Raw genomic sequence first — 17,448 nt, 5'->3', positions numbered from 1 at the left:
GAATCATTTTTAAAACCGTTTGGCAAGTAAACGGATTCTTGTCTTCTGAGAGTTGGTGGTCTGTGACGATTGTCTGTTTTACTCTTTGCAGTTCAACTTTATTACAAACCAATAAGTAGGATGCATATATGGGAAAAAAATGAAACAATAACATATAAAATATTCCCATCATAGTAGTGCATAAAATAGTCTCAAATGTTTAATCCATAAATTGGCTCGTTATGTTTTTGTCCAATGGCAATTGCGGGTAATTTCGATCAAAATTTAAGAGGAGGTCCATATTTGGTTGGTTGAGGAGCTGTTTTAAGGGAGGGTGGAGCAGATTTTTTTAGATCCCACCTTTCTTCACAAAAACGACTCCCGATCTTTCGGCTCCACACGAGAATCAGTTTAAAAAAATACCCGTTTGGCACGGCTCCTCCAGATCCTCGCTTAGAATCAGGAGCTGGAGCTGTGCCAAACGGGCCCTTAGAGTATATGTGCTATGTGTCTAGGCCCATGTGGCCCATGTACAACATTTCAACATGGTATCAGCTAGGGTTTCTTTCCTTCTCTCCTCTCCTCTGCCCTCCAGCGCCGCCAGGCACGCCGCCGCCGCCGGCCTCCGCTCGCGCTAGGGCCCGCGCCGCCGCGGCCGTGCGCCACCTCGCCGGGCCGCCCGCGCGCCGTGCGCCGCCCACCAGGCGCTCGCGGCTGTGCACCGCTCCGTCCGGCGCCCGCGGCCGTACGCCGCCCCGCCCGGACCCGCGCGCCGCGCCGCCTAGCCCGCCCCGCCACGCGCGCGTCCAGGGCCCCGCGCCAGGGAACCCGCCTGCCCTGCTGCGGCCAGCGTCGCCGCCGCCGCCCTCTACCGACGTGCGCGGCCGCCCTGAACCCATGGCCGGCGACCCCCACTTCCCTCCCCTCTCTTCCTCCTCTTGGGCGCGCGCTGCCGCCCCTGGCGCACGCGCTGTCGCAGCCGCTGCTGCTCCTCTAGGCCGCGCAGGCGCGGGGTCTGGCGCCCTTGCCGCCGCCGGCGCGGGGGACGCGCGCCCCCCAGCAGCCACCGCTGCCTCCCCTGCCCCTGGTGCGCGGCCCCCTGCAGCCGCCGCTGCCTCTGCGCTCGGGCCGGCGTGGGCAGCAGGGCCTTGTGCCGCTGCTGGGGCCTTCGCCGCCGCGCGCGCCGCCTCTGTCCTTACTGCTGTGGCGGGTGCGGTTCCGGTTGGAGTTGCCGGTCCGGAGGATCCTCCCCCTCCGATCCCCCCTCCGTTGGTCGTCGATCCGCCGCCTCCTCCACCGGCCTCCCACCAGGTTTACACCGTCGCCGCCCTCACCGCTGCCCGTGCGGAACATGCGGCGCGACAGGCCCGTCTGCGGGAAGCGGCCCTCGTGTGGGAGCGCGAGCGTGCGGCCGCTGACGCTATCGCTGCTCAAATTGCCGCGGCGGAACAGCTCCTCGCTTCGCCTGCGGCGTCCGACGGCGGGACCACCTCTTCTGACACCGTGGGCGGCATGTACGGAACCGAGCCCCGCACCACCACCACGATGCTCTGGCATGACCCGGCTGACCCGCTCGTGGCTCAGCTCCACCTTCAGGCTGGGAGTGTCCAGAACATTCGCCTAATGGTCCCCGTCGTCCTGGAGCCAGAGTCGCCGTCCTACGCACGCTGGCGGGACCTACTCCTCCTCACCCTTCGCCGCTACGCCCTGGATGATCACGTCCTCTCCGACCCCACCGGCGTGGCGCCGACTGCTGCGTGGGTGCGCCTCGACAGTATCGTGCTCACCTGGATCGTGGGGACGATCGCCGTCGACCTCCATAGCCTCCTCCGGAACCTTCCTCACGCTCGGGCTGTTTGGCTGGCCATCGAGGGCCAGTTCCTGGGCAACGCCGAGGCCCGTGCTCTCCGCCTCGACGCGACCTTCCGCACCTTCGTCCAGGGGGACCTCAGTGTCAGTGCGTACTGCCGCAAGATGAAGACCATGGCAGACTCACTTGGTGATCTGGGCTGCCCCGTGGAGGACCGCGTCCTCGTCCTCAACATCCTCCGCGGCCTCAGCGATCGCTACACCCACCTACGGTCATTGATCATGCGCCAGAGGCCCTTCCCTACCTTTCTCCAGGTCTGCGACGACCTCGCCCTGGAGGAGATCACTCTGGGTGCTCAGGCTGCATCGATCTCCGGCCCGGGGTCCTCGTCCTCCTCGACTGCACTGGCGGCTTTCACCCCGACCCGTCCACCTACTCCGTCACAGTCTGCCCTTGGCCATCGTCCTCCCGGGCCGAGTATGGGCGGCGGGGGTCGAGGTGGCGGAGGTGGGGGCGGTGGTGGTCGTCGACGCCGTGGTGGACGCGGTGGCAGTGGTGGTGGCAGTTCCGACGGTGGTGCCCGTGGCAACGCACCGGCGCCGGGACCCCTGCAGGGTGCGCCTTGGCCCACTTACCACCACCCATGGTTAGGGCGCATCTCCATGTGGCCGTTCCAGGGGCCAGGTTCTGAGGCTCGTCCCCCGGCGGCCATGTTCGCTGGTGCGCAACCGGGGTTCGCCTTCGCCTCTCCGTCGCCCTGGAGCTCGACGCCTGCCGCTTCAAGTTCTGAGGCTCGTCCCCCGACGGCCATGTTCGCTGGTGCGCAACCGGGGTTCGCCTTCGCCTCTCCGTCGCCCTGGACCTCGACGCCTGCCGCTTCGTCGTGGACCACGCCGCCGGCTACTCCACCGTCCGGGCTGGTTGGTTGGGACGCGGCCGCCCTGGCTGCCTTCCAGACTCCCACTTTGACTCCGTCGATGGGTCCCGAGTGGATCGCAGACACCGGTGCTACCTACCACACCACTCCCGACCCTGGTATACTGACCTCTATTCGCCCTCCTTCTTCCTCTCTCCCTTCGTCCATCATGGTGGCGAATGGCTCGTGTCTTCCTGTCACATCTGTGGGTGCCGCCGGCCCTCCCGGCTCTTTTCGCATTCCCGATGTCCTTGTCGCTCCTTCTTTGGTCCACAATCTTCTCTTTATTCGTCGTTTTACTGCTGATAATTCTTGTTCTGTCGAGTTTGACTCTTCTGGTCTTACTGTGAAGGACTCGGCAACTCGGCGCCCCCTCCTCCGATGTGACAGCACCGGCCCCCTCTACACCCTTCGGCTTCCGCACGACACATCTTCTTCGTCTTCGTCACCTGACCCAGCTGCTGTTTTTGCTGCCGCCACGTCTTCTACCACCTGGCATCGTCGCCTTGGCCACCCCGGACGCGATGCCTTGATTCAGCTTACTCGTAGTGCCACTATCCCATGTACTAGATCCCATGATGAGCATCTTTGTCATGCGTGCCAGTTAGGCCGCCATGTTCGTCTTCTTTTTTATTCTTCTTCCTCGCATGCTACTCATGCCTTTGATCTTGTACACTGCGATTTGTGGACTTCACCTATTACCAGTATGTCAGGCTACAAATACTATCTTGTGGTGCTTGATGATTTTTCTCATTATGTGTGGACTTTTCCTTTGCGTGCCAAGTCTGAGACTTTCCCCGCCCTCCGCCACTTCTTCGCCTGGGTGTCCACTCAGTTTGGCCTCCCCATTAAGGCCGTTCAGTGTGACAATGGTCGGGAGTTCGATAACTCCACCTCCCGCGACTTCTTTCTCTCCCACGGGATGCAGTTGCGGATGTCTTGCCCGTATACCTCCTCCCAGAACGGCAAGGCTGAGCACATGATCCGCACAACCAACGACACCATCCGCACTCTCCTTCTCCAGGCGCACCTACCGGCACGTTTCTGGGCTGAGGCCCTCCACACCTCTACCTCTTCAACCGTCTCCCTTCTACTGCGTGCCCTGCCCCCACTCCTCACCAGGCACTCTTCGGTTCCCCTCCACGCTATGACCACCTCCGTGTCTTTGGGTGTGCTTGCTACCCGAACACCGCTGCCACTGCTCCTCACAAGCTCGCACCCCGTTCCACCCTCTGTGTGTTTCTCGGGTACTCCCCGGACCACAAGGGCTACCGCTGCCTTGACCTCTCCTCTCGTCGGGTCCTCATCTCTCGCCATGTGGTGTTTGATGAGTTCGCATTTCCCTACTCCTCCACCACACCACCCTCCTCCGACCCTGACCTTGACCTCTTCACTCTCTTTCCGACTGACGCGGTGGTCGAGCCACCTATTCTTCCTCTCTCTACAGGTACTCGCTCACCGCCTGTCGGTTCTCCTCCCGGCCCGGTGCCTTGCCCGGGTCCGGTGGTGTCGCCTACGGTGGTGTCGCCTCTCCGCGGAGCCCCGTCTCCAATCGCTCCCGGGCCGAGCGGGGGTGGTGGGACTGCACCGCCTACGGGGACGTCGGTACCAACCCCTTCGGCTCGCTTCGCGCAGCCGGTGCGGGTCTACCAGCGCTGACTACCGCCGCCGGGGTTCGCCCCTCCACCGCCGCCGTCGTCGCCACCGCCACCGGTGCCTTCTCCTCCGGTGGCACCGCCGGTGGCCCAGTCCCCGCCAGGGACACCTACACCTCCGCCGCGGCCACCCGCGGCACGTGTCGAGACGCCGGTGTACCACCCACCGCTCCTTCATCGCGACCCGCGTCACGTCCACCCGATGGTGACGTGGCACGCGACTGGTACCCTGCCGCCCCGAGTCCTGGCGGCCACGACCGGAGACTCGCAGGTTTCTCCGGTACCCTCCTCCGTCCGCACCGCCCTGCTGGACCCCCACTGGCGTCGGGCGATGGAGGAGGAGTACGCGGCGCTCGTCGCCAACCAGACGTGGGATCTGGTGCCCCGTCCGCCCTGCACCAACGTCGTCACCGGCAAGTGGATCTGGACGCACAAGCGGCGGGCCGATGGTACCCTGGAGCGGTACAAGGCTCGCTGGGTCCTTCGGGGCTTCACTCAGCGCCCTGGAGTCGACTATGATGAGACTTTCAGCCCGGTTGTGAAGCCGGCCACCGTCCGCACGGTGCTCTCGCTGGCCCTTGCTCGCTCCTGGCCAGTTCACCAGCTCGACGTCAAGAATGCCTTCCTGCACGACGCCCTCACCGAGACCGTCTACTGCTGTCAGCCGGTGGGGTTCGTGGACTCCTCTCGCCCTGACATGGTCTGCCGGCTCAACAGGTCCCTCTACGGCCTCAAGCAGGCCTCCCGGGCGTGGCACTCCAGACTGGCTACGTTCCTGGTGACACTGGGCTTCGTGGAGGCAAAGTCAGACACGTCTCTGTTCGTCCACCACCATGGAGCAGTGACTGCCTACTTGCTCCTCTACGTGGATGACATTGTCCTCACCGCCTCCAGTCAGTCACTTCTTCGCCGCCTCGTCGATGCGCTCCAACGGGAGTTTCCGGTCAAGGATCTGGGCGTGCTTTACCATTTCCTGGGTGTCAATGCTGAGCCTCGGCCCTCAGGACTCCTACTTCACCAGCGCCAGTACACTCTTGACATTCTGGTAGGGCTGGGCAATTTTTTACCGTATACCAAAAACCATACCGAACCGAACCGAACCGAAAAGTCGGTTTTTATGGTAATTCGGTTCGGTTTCGGTTTTTAAAACTGTGAAGTTCGGTATATGGTATTGTATTCGGTTTTCACACTGTACCGAACCGAATTACAAGAAAACCGAACAGCCCATGTAACCATAAGTCCGTCAGCCCACATAACGTAAATGTCATCTGTCCATTTGTTCTCCAACTATCCAACCCAGCAGGCTATCACGTGAGCCCATCTAATCCAACTATCCAAATTAACCACGTGAGCCCATCCAACTATCCAACCCACCACGCTGAAGACATGAAGTAGTCAAGTCTGAACTCTGAAGTCCCAACTTCCAACCCTAGGACACAGTCACACAACACAGTCCGTGACTCAGTGACGGCGGGTCGGCGGCGGCGTCTAGACTCGGTTGAGGCAGTGGCGGCGCTTCTCCTGTTCTCCAGCAAGACTACGACGGACGGCGACACTTCTCCAGCAAGACTACCGCGGCAGTCGGCGCTTCTCCAGCACGGGCTGCACAGCGTCCGGCGGCGCTTCTCCAGCACGGTGCTGGTGCTGGACGCCTGGAGACCTGGACTGTTGGTGCTGGTATGGAGGCATGGAGCTAATGTGCTAGTGCCTACAACTCTGGATGTGCGCTGGACTGCAGGCTGGAAGCCTTGTGCGTGTGCTCTTGTTGCTGCTAGCCTGCATGCCATATGTACACTGATTTGAGATTTATCCATTTGATTATGTGAACTAAATGCGTGTGTTACAATGAACTTATTATTTATGTGATGTATGACTTATTCCTAAATCCTTGCAACTAAATGTGTGGATTATATTTGTGTGAGCTGATTGCCTGAATTTTGTGTACCTGACATGTAAATGTGTTGATTATATTTGTGTGAGCTATTGGCCTGCTTTTATTTATTTGGCATAACAGACACCTTGTAAGCGTAGGTTTTTTACTTTGGGTTTTCCCGATAAACCGAAGTAAAAAACCAATCCCAAACTTGTCGGTTTTTCTTTTTATGTAAACCGATCGGTTTCTTTTATATGCAAAACCGAAGTTTTAAATAACCGAAACACCGAACCGAATTTTTAAAATAAACCGAATGCCCAGCCCTACATTCTGGAGCGGGCCAAGATGATTGACTGCAAGCCCTGCTCTACCCCAGTCGACACGCAGGCGAAGCTCTCTGGGGCCACAGGTGACCCTGTCGAGGACCCCACCGGGTACAGGAGCCTTGCCGGTGCCCTTCAGTACCTCACCTTCACTAGGCCGGACATCTCCTACGCCGTGCAGCAGGTCTGTCTCCATATGCACGACCCCCGAGAGCCTCACCTCGCGGCTCTCAAACGCCTCCTTCGCTACCTCCGGGGCACCGTCGACTACGGGCTGTTTCTCCACCGATCTACCTCCTCCGAGCTGGTCGTCTACACCGACGCTGACTGGGCCGGGTGCCCGGACACTCGGCGCTCCACCTCCGGCTACGCCGTCTTCTTAGGCGGCAACCTGGTGTCCTGGTCGTCGAAGCGCCAGCCGGTCGTCTCCCGCTCGAGTGCCGAGGCGGAGTACCGTGCTGTGGCCAACGGCGTGGCGGAGGCTGCGTGGCTCCGGCAGCTCCTCGCCGAGCTCCACAGTCCCCTCTCCAGGAGCATGTTGGTCTACTGCGACAACGTCAGCGCCGTCTACCTCTCCACCAACCCGGTGCAGCACCAGCGGACCAAGCATGTAGAGATCGATCTACACTTCGTCCGCGATTATGTCGCCGCCGGTGCCGTTCGGGTCCTCCACGTCCCGACCACCTCCCAGTTTGCTGATATCTTCACCAAGGGCCTTCCGTCCTCGACCTTCGCCGAGTTTCGCTCCAGCCTCAACATCAGTAGTGGCTAGTTGCGGCTGTGGGGGGATCCTATGGTGTACTGTACGGTGTGGTTACGTCTTCCTTTTTGAGTCCTGTTTGTGAACTCCGCTGCGACGGAAGTTCAGACAGCGGGGGGGGGGGGGTGTTAGAGTATATGTGCTATGTGTCTAGGCTCATGTGGCCCATGTACAACATTTCAACAGCCACGACCTCGACCACGACCACGACCACGTGGCGTGGGAGATCCGCGGCCAGGGGAGGGACGCGAGGCACCGGCAGCAGCAGCAGGACCAGCAGACGGACCAGCAGAGGTATGTGCACGGGAGCTGGAAGGGGCTTTCCTTAAGCGCCCTGCTGGATTGTTGGGGTCAATCCAGAAAGGGGTATAAGATTGATGTCTTGTACCTTTATCATATCGAAAATATGTCACAACTTCAATCATCTTCATGATAAAAGGTGCATGAAGACATCCCTTCAGTGGAAAGCAGGCATCATGGATGATTTCCTGCCAGATCATATCAAAGACGTTGATGCTCCCTGAGCTGCCGGACTTCATGAATGAGAGCAAAACCTTGCTCTCTCCAAGAATATTCATCTGATTACCCCCTTTAGGAATGAGGGTCATCCTGCTGAGGGAGTTGATGTATCTGTAATACTTGTGCATGTTGGTGGACTCCCAATATTTCCCAGACTCAGAGAGATGAAGATCTCTGGCTTCATCTTTGGTAGGTTGGCGAAAATCATGAATATTGATCTTATCACCAGAAATATCATTGTCAGTGAATCCAAGAATGTGAGCAAACCGACGGTAGCTCACTTTGTACCAGCTGCCTTCGATGTAGAAATTAAGATAAGGAAAGTTGTAGGGACTTTCCTCATCGGCCAGCTTGATCCACAGAGTTGAGTAAAACTGGGCAATGACTTCATCATTCCAATCATATTGGAATGTCATTATGTTTTTCATCTTCTTGCTTTCACAGGCCCTCAACGCCTGTGTCATCTCCGGGTCCCCAATAGCCTCATATCCTTCCCAGTTGATGTATCGTTGATGTAGTATGAGTTGATGTTTCTTGGGGAGGATCACTGAGTTGTAAAAATCCACATGCTGGAGCGTCGAAAAACGGTTTCCATCAATCCTGGCATCACGAATGCGCAATGCAGGATTCTGGAAACGGATGTCCTGCAGAAGAGCAGAACCCCCGCTAGCAGTAAAATCAGTCACTGGCTCATTGCCAGCGTGACTATGACGAGTGGGCCGACAAGATGAAGTCGCATTTAATCGGTGTGCATCCTAGTCTTTGGGAGATTGTTAATGTAGGTAGAGATTCATGGAGATACTCCGCCACGTTCCAGATCCAAACGTGGGCGAGGATCTGGCAACGTCATGCAAGGTGGTGAGGCCTCCGGGTCTCAAGGAGCTCGCGGTCGGACGACCCGGAATCCCTCCGGTCGGTCCCGACCCGCGACAAATCCCCAGGCTTGGGAAGCAACAAGTGATGATGAAGGTGGGAAAGATGATGAGAATTATCTCCCCCCTGCCCACGCCCCTGTTATTCGAGGTTTGGTCCTCCACCGGGCGGAGGCCCGTCGCGCTGGCAATGAGCCAGTGACTGATTTTACTGCTAGCGGGGGTTCTGCTCTTCTGCAGGACATCCGTTTCCAGAATCCTGCATTGCGAATTCATGATGCCATGATTGATGGGAACCGTTTTTGGACGCTCCAGCATGTGGATTTTTACAACTCAGTGATCCTCCCCAAGAAACATCAGCCCATACTACATCAACGATACATCAACTGGGAAGGATGTGAGGCTATTGGGGACCCGGAGATGACACAGGCGTTGAGGGCCTGTGAAAGCAAGAAGATGAAAAACATAATGACATTCCAATATGATTGGAATGATGAAGTCATTGCCCAGTTTTACTCAACTCTGTGGATCAAGCTGGCCGATGAGGAAAGTCCCTACAACTTTGCTTATCTTAATTTCTACATCGAAGGCAGCTGGTATAAGGTGAGCTACCGTCGGTTTGCTCACATTCTTGGATTCACTGACAATGATATTTCTGGTGATAAGATCAAGATCCATGATTTCCGCCAACCTACCAAAGATGAAGCCAGAGATCTTCATCTCTCTGAGTCTGGGAAATATTGGGAGTCCACCAACATGCACAAGTATTACAGATACATCAACTCCCTCAGCAGGATGACCCTCATTCCTAAAGGGGATAATTAGATGAATATTCTTGGAGAGAGCAAGGTTTTGCTCTCATTCATGAAGCCCAGCAGCTCAGAGAGCATCAACGTCTTTGATATGATCTGGCAGGAAATCATCCATACTGCCTGCTTTTCACTGAAGGGATGTCTTCATGCACCTTTTATCATGAAGATGATTGAAGTTGTGACATAGTTTCGATATGATAAAGGTACAAGACATCAATCTTATACCCCTTTCTGGATTGACCCCAATAATCCAGCAGGGCGCTTAAGGAAAGCCCCTTCCAGCTCCCGTACACATACCCTTGCTGGTCCGTCTGCTGGTCCTGCTGCTGCTGCCGGTGTCTCGCGTCCCTCCCCTGGCCGCAGATCTCCCACGCCACGTGGTCGTGGTCGTGGTCGAGGTCGTGGCCGAGGGATGGGTGCCCACTTGGCCCATAGGATTGCGGCATTTTTCTCTATGTGCCGGAACATTTCTGCTGATGTACATGAGCTGGCAAGGCGTCAGCGGGAGACTGACGACAATCTTCGTCGTCAAGCTTCCACTATGGGTATGCCCTTTGCCCCTCGCTCGCCTGACGTGCCTCTCCATCCGCCTCTCCCGGAGATCAATGAGTGGCACCAGCAGGCCTACGGGGTGCCATTTATGTCAGCAGACGACGACGAAGAAGAAGAAGCCTACTTTGGTGATCGCGAGCAGTTTGCCCCGCCTCTCTACCATGGGGATCCGGGTCAATCATCCTCTCACCCTCCGCCCCAGGATCCTTCTGGAAGTGCTCCTCCCCCGGATTAGTCTGGGAAGAACACTTCACATCTCATCTGGCGCACCATTTCTTCGCTCCGCATCAGCCTCCTCCTAACTGGTGATCTTTGTGTTGGTGGCTCTCTGCTCTTTTGGTTCTTGTTGCCAAAAAGGGGAGAAGGTTTCTTATCTTGACAGTACCTTCTATTTATGTAATGAACATCGGTTTGTAATAATTATTAGTCTATCTTGTGATGCATGCATGGCTCTGAAGTCATAAACTTTTTTAATGATGTGATGAGCTGTGATATCATTATTGTAATAGCAGTAGTAACTTTTCATATCTTATGCTTTGCAATAATGAGTTTGTATGTGTAATTTTACTCTTTCTATCATCACACTCTATAATTGTGTTAAATCCCTCATTGTTTTGTGTATGGTGTTGATTGTTCACTCTCTCTAAATATGTTGCAAATTGACATATCAAGTTAATATTAATATCACAAAACTCATGCACATATTTAGGGGGAGCTACACATACACAAATGCTTTTATCTTGCAAGTATTCGTAATTTTTAATTTTTATCTCCACTCTAGTTTGTTTTGACATCAATCACCAAAAATGGGGAGATTGTAAGTGCAATCAACCCTAATTGAGGGTTTTGGTGATTAAATGACAAAACAAATAGAGATTCTAACAAGTTTGCTACTAGCATGTACACAGTAATTTTACAGACAGGAGAAGCACATATCTTACGAGCATAAAAATAGAAAGCACAGCGGATTTAAAATTCTACATCAAATGGCGTGCTCCAAGTGCTTAGAAACATCGGCAGTGCTCAATTTATAATTCTTGAGTTATAGGAATCGCCGTGCAATTAAGAGAGATCCGCAATGGTTAAGTAAGTTATGCAATGAGCTAAGTTCAAAATCTTTTGAAAACATCTTCGAGAACATTTTTCCAGATCATTAATGCCCTTGAGAAAAACCATTTTACTTCCCACAAAAACTCCACCTTTGTTCTCTTCAAAATATTCAAAACTTGGTTTTCAGCCCTGGAAACCGGTTCAACCGGTCCAGAAACCGGTTCAACTGGTTTTGGGACTGCTCCTCTGCCATCCCTGCTCTGACCTGTCTAACAGTCAGAGCTGTCAGAAAAGTCGTTACAGATCTTTTGGGAATACCGGTTCAACTGGATTTTTTCCCTACTCAACCGGTTTTGAATCCGGTCGAGTCTCCGGCTGAGTAGGTTAGTGAACCGGGATCTTCCTGGTGGAAACCGGTTCAACCGGTCTGAAAACCGGTTCAACCGGTTTTTACCCCTTTTCTCCCAACGGCTGCCAGCTTTTGGGGGATCCTTTATATACCCCCACACTCTCTCTCTCTTATTTACTTCTGCCCTTCCCACGAAATCTTGGCTGACCAAACTCTCAACAAGTGCATTCATTTCACCTCTCACACCCGCAATCGCTTCTCCTTCAATCATTTGAAGGACCCTTGGTGTGAGGTGAACTCGAACTAACACGCTGTTAATTTCATCTCGATTCTCCTATTCTCTTTGTTCTTGAGCTCGTTGCAAACTTAACCTTGTGCGGATTTGTTACTCTTGGAACCTCGTGTTCCTTGACGGTTAGAGGTTGCTCTGGACGTCTCCTGTCCTTAGCCTCTCCGGCTACAAATACTATCTGGTCATTCTGGACGACTACTCCCATTTTCTTTGGACTTTCCCCCTTCGACTGAAGTCCGACACGTTTACCACACTCACTCACTTCTTCGCCTGGGTATCCACCAAGTTCCGGCGCCCGGTCCGTGCACTGCAGTGCGACAACGGCCGCGAGTTCGACAACCACGCCTCTCGGTCATTCTTCCTCACCAGTGGCATTCAGTTGCGTCTCTCGTGCCCCTACACCTCTGTCCAGAACGGACGGGCAGAGCGCATGATTCGCACCACCACCAACATGATCCGCTGCCTTCTCTTCCAGGCGTCTCTCCCTGCCAGCTACTGGGCAGAGGCCCTGCACACCGCCACCCACCTCCTCAACCGTCTTCCCTCCAAGGCGGTGAGCCACCCTACTCCCTACTTCGCCCTGTACGGCACAGCCCCCACCTACGACCACCTTCGTGTGTTTGGCTGTGCCTGCTACCCTAACACTTCCGCTACTGCCCCTCATAAGCTTTCTCCTCGCTTCACCCGCTGCCTCTTCCTTGGCTACTCCTCTGACCACAAGGGGTATCGGTGTCTAGACCTCGTCTCCCACCGCATCATCATCTCTCGTCACGTTGTCTTCGACGAGGATGTGTTTCCCCTTGCTGGCCCCTCCCCACCCACCGACCTTGACTCCCTCCTCGAGTCCGGTCCGGTCTCCCCCTGATCCCAAGTGCCCCGCCTTGCGTCGTTACCCGCACCCACGCGCGGCCCCGTCGACCAAGCCTGCGCCACGCGCGGCCCCGTCGACCACGAGTGCGCCTCGCGCGGCCCCGCCGACCCCCCCGTCGATCACGCCTGCGCCACGCGCGGCCCCGTCGATCACGCCTGCGCCACGCGCGGCCTCGTCGACCATGCCTGCGCCACGCGCGGCCCCGTCGCCCACGCCTGCGCCTCGCGAGGCCCCGTCGACCCCTCCTGCACCATGCGCGGCCCCGTCGACGCCCACGACTCGCTTCGCCGACCCCTCGCTCGTCTACCACCACCGCTGTCACGTCACTACCTCGGCACCTGCTGACCCGAGCCCGTCGACGAGCCCAGTGCGCTTCGCTGACCCCGTTGTCGTCTATCACCGCCGTGAGTCGGCCACGCCCGCGGCCCCCGACGTCCCGGCAGACCGCCCTGAGCCACCGGTGTACCACCCGGTCGCCATCCACCGCGACCCTGGGCACGTCCACCCGATGGTGACCCGGCGCGCCGCTGGCGTTCTTCGACCTGTCGACCGGCTGATCTTGGCAGCTGATACGGCTACCACTCCACCAGACGCCTCCCCGGTCCCCTCCTCCGTTCGCACCGCTCTCGCCGACCCACACTGGCGACGCGCTATAGAGGAGTATGCTGCCCTCCTGGTCAACCACACCCGGGACCTGGTGCCGTGCCCACCAGGCACCAACGTGGTCACCGGCAAGTGTCTATTTCGTCACAAGCTTACCTCGGACGGCTCCCTCGACCGCTACAAGGCCCGTTGGGTCCTTCGGGGCTTCACCCAACGCCCCGGAGTGGACTACGACGAGACCTTCAGCCCCGTCGTCAAGTTCGCCACTGTTCGCACCGTCCTCTCCCTCGCCCTCTCCTGGGACTGGGCGATCCATCAGCTCGACGTCAAGAATGCCTTCCTCCACGGCACTCTGACGGAGACTGTCTACTGCAGCCAGCCCACTGGCTTCGTCGACGAAGCTCATCTGGATCTGGTCTGCCGGCTGAACCGCTCCCTCTACGGTCTCAAGCAGGCGCCGCGGGCCTGGTACAGTCGCTTCGCTTCCTACTTGGCCTCCATCGGCTTCGTCGAGGCCAAGTCGGACACGTCCCTCTTCATCTACCGCCGCGGCGACGACACCGTCTTCCTTCTGCTCTACGTCGACGACATTGTGCTCACGGCATCCACCGCCGATCTTCTACAACGCACGATCGTCGCCCTGCAGCGGGAGTTCGCGATGAAGGACCTGGGGCCCCTCCACTACTTCCTCGGCATCACCGCCGAGCGCCGGTCCCAGGGTCTCTTCCTCCATCAGCGCCAGTACGCCATCGACATACTGGAGCGGGCTGGCATGTCCGACTGCAAGCCCTGCTCCACGCCTGTCGACACTCAGGCGAAGCTCTCAGAGGACGACGGGCCCCCGGTCGCCGATGCCTGACATCGCCTACGCCGTCTAGCACGACGTCCTACCGGAGCCTGACCGGCGCGCTCCAGTACCTCACCTTCTCCAGGCCTGACATCGCCTACGCCGTCCAGCATGTGTGCCTGCATATGCACACCCCGCGGGAGCCTCATCTCACCGCTCTCAAGTGGATCCCGCGCTACCTCCGCGGCTCCCTCGACTACGACCTCCTACTCCGACCATCCTCGACGTCGGAACTCGTGGTCTACACCGACGCCGACTGGGCTGGCTGTCCAGACACGCGTCGATCCACCTCCGGTTACGCCGTGTTCCTGGGCGCCAACCTCGTCTCCTGGGCCGCAAAGCGGCAACCCATCGTCTCTCGCTCCAGTGCTGAGGCCGAGTACCGCGCCGTGGCCAACGGCGTGGCAGAGGCCTCCTGGTTGCGACTGCTCCTCCACGAGCTCCATAGTCCCCTCTAGCGCGCCACCCTCGTCTATTGCGACAACGTCAGCGCAGTCTACCTCTCCACCAATCCCGTGCAACATCAGCACACGAAGCACGTGGAGATCGACCTGCATTTTGTCCGGGAGCGTGTCGCCGCCGGTGACGTTCGGGTTCTCAGCGTCCCCACCACGCTGCAGTTCGCCGACATCTTCACCAAAGGGTTACCGTCGAATGTATTTTTAGACTTTCTCTCTAGTCTCAACATCTGTATAAAATAGAGTTGTGACTGCGGGGGGTGTTAGAATACTCGATTAGGGTTTGGGATTTTCCCCGTGTAATTACTGTCTCACCCCTCTGTAATGGGCCTGGCCCAGTTACTCCAGTCTATTAATAGATCACCCAACCCCTGTTAGGGTTAGGGTTTCCATTCTCTAACTATTCTTCTTAGCAGTGTGCATGTAATTTCTTTCGAGTGTTGTATGATTTTACCTGTTCGTCCATGCAGCTCCCTTGCATGTTTGAGAATATAATATTGAGGAAAGTATGCCTTGAATAAGTAATGCACATTCCCTAAACTTTCCTTTCCACATTATTGCTTGTTCGGTTATTCCCAATACACATGGATTGGATGGGATTGGAAAAAATTGTGAAGAAGTTTGACTTGTTTGGGATTCAAACCCATCCAATCCCGCTCAATCCACATGGATTGAGAGCTAACCGAACAAGCCCTTAGAGATAACAAACTGTTAGCATGTTTGGCATTATTTTTGTTTCTGGAACGGCCTTTCCTCCTGTTGGACCAATGGTTGCCGTTACTTTAAAGTATTAATGGGAACATGGAATAGGCATTGCGAGACACTTGTTACCAGAGAATGTAAATTACTTCAATTAGTATTGTAGTATTAATAGAGTTTAAGATTTTTGTCTCTCTAGAGCTGGACATGGAGTGATTGAGATTTAGTAAAATCCAGTTGTCTCAAGGTTTAAAGAAACTCCGGCAATTGTGGTCTGGAGTAAAGGGAGGTAAAAGAAAAATGGATATACGGTGTTAGATTCCAAAGATCGGTGGCCTAGGTTGGATGGCATGACATGATACAAAACAATGAATGCAAACGTGCCTATAGCGTGGTGGTAGGTCCTCTAGTTGGAATGTTGCCAACTTGGGTTCAAATCCTGGGTTGCACTAGAAAATGTCCCTCACTGTGTAATAATGTCTACAGAGGGATACAGGCGCGCGTCCTAAACGGTTCGAGAATTTTTTTCTTTTTTAGATACAAGACAATGAATATTAACCATATGACGCACAGTTTGTAGATATGGAATGTTCTTTGTATGCAACTATGGATACATGTTGAGAAGATTCAAAATCAACTTGATAAGGAATGCATAAGAATTAGGCCATTTTGTTATCCTGGGTCTTCAACGTTTTGCAAAAAATTCTATTTTTTTTCTAGAGAACTCAGTACAAGTGTACATTTCTTCTGGGAAAAGGGGCAACTGAATTGTAGTGGCATTATTATACTTGATTTCAATTCTACCGTGAACATTTATCTAAAGAAAACTCTAACGGAACATTATGATGTGCCCGCCTTTGCAAGGTCACTGCAATTCTGTCGTTTGCTGCCGCGTCGGCGTCCGCGGGCGTGACCATCCTGTTCGAGAGGGACGTCCACTTCTGCAGGATGTACCCGCAGTTGTCGTGCGGCCGGTACGCGCTCTCGGTGGTGCTGGCGTTCATCACCTGGTCCTTCATCGCAACTTCTGCTGTCTCCATGTTCTGGTTGCTGCCGTCGCTCTGATGTGGCACGGAAGGAGCCTGCCGTGTCGTCCTGTTTAGATCCGTTTGCTTCAGCAGCTGGTTGATGCCCTGGGTCGCTCTGGGTTGTGTGCTTAAGTAACTATCAGGATCCTGATCTTAACCGGATGTACTCTGCTGGAGACGAGAAATTATCTAGTGTATTTGTTAAAACAATGAGGTGGTTTATCTTCTTATTTCTTTTTTTACCTTCGATGTTGAATGTGGTCCATCATCTTTCTCTATCTCTACTCCTTAAACACAAGTTTTGTGTGTCGAGCGTCGTTGTCGTGTATATCTGTGTTTTTCTTCCCCACGTCTTTAACAACCATAAACAAGATAAGATGAATTTTACAGTTTGCATATGCAACCAACTATGTAATCACCACGAGTGTTTCCTCCTCAATAGGGCTAGCTCGTTAGCTTGCTCGGCTCGTGACCAGCTCGGTTTGGTTCGTTTTAATTTTGTCACGAGCTGAACTAGCATCTCAGCTCGATTTGTTAACGAGCCAGCTCGAACCGAACAAAAGCCAGCTCGTGAGTTCGAACGAGCTAACATTTGTCAGCAAACAAAGCCTCCACATGCACATGCAACGTTAAAGCACATGCGAAATTCAATCGCCTCGCTTACAGATGATAATGGGACAAACTTCTCGGAGCACGATCACAAAGCAGACCTTATGTGGAATGCCTTCAGGAGTAGGAACTTCTAATTTCTTGGGAATTGATTTCGATCTGCCAAATCTTTTAAATAGGAATGATGATTTACAATGGTTGGACTCACCCTTCACTAAGCAAGAGATTGATAGCATTATTAAAGCACTTCCTTCGGATAAATCCCCTGGTCCTGATGGTTTCAACACCAATTTTGTAAAAAAATGCTGACATATCATTTCTCAGGATTTCTATGATTTATGTGATAAGTTCTATCAAAAAGAGGTTTGTTTAAAAAGCATTAATGGGTTCTTCATTGTCTTGATTCCGAAGAAGGATAATCCACAAAAGGTAGGAGATTACAGGCCAATTTCGCTTCTAAATAACAGTATGAAAATTATCACGAAACTTCTGCCAAATCGCCTATAGACAGTGATGACTTCATTAGTTCATAAGAATCAATATGGCTTCATAAAAGGGAGAACCATTCAAG

At 54.7% G+C, this 17,448-nt stretch overlaps 1 protein-coding gene across 1 annotated transcript in view; it reads left to right on the top strand.

Moving 5' to 3' along the window:
* LOC100276350 (CASP-like protein 13) overlaps positions 1–16,613 on the top strand; it is a 33,786-nt gene extending 17,173 nt beyond the window's left edge. The window contains exon 3 of the mRNA NM_001150159.2: positions 16,105–16,613. Coding sequence (NP_001143631.1) covers positions 16,105–16,305 — 201 coding nt within the window. The 3' untranslated portion in view covers positions 16,306–16,613. The remainder of the gene's footprint in view (positions 1–16,104) is intronic.
* The last annotated feature ends 835 nt before the right edge of the window (positions 16,614–17,448 follow it).

Source organism: Zea mays, chromosome 7 (assembly GCF_902167145.1).
Source record: "Zea mays cultivar B73 chromosome 7, Zm-B73-REFERENCE-NAM-5.0, whole genome shotgun sequence".
Taxonomy (NCBI): domain Eukaryota; kingdom Viridiplantae; phylum Streptophyta; class Magnoliopsida; order Poales; family Poaceae; genus Zea; species Zea mays.
This window is presented reverse-complemented; position numbering and strand designations above follow the sequence as displayed.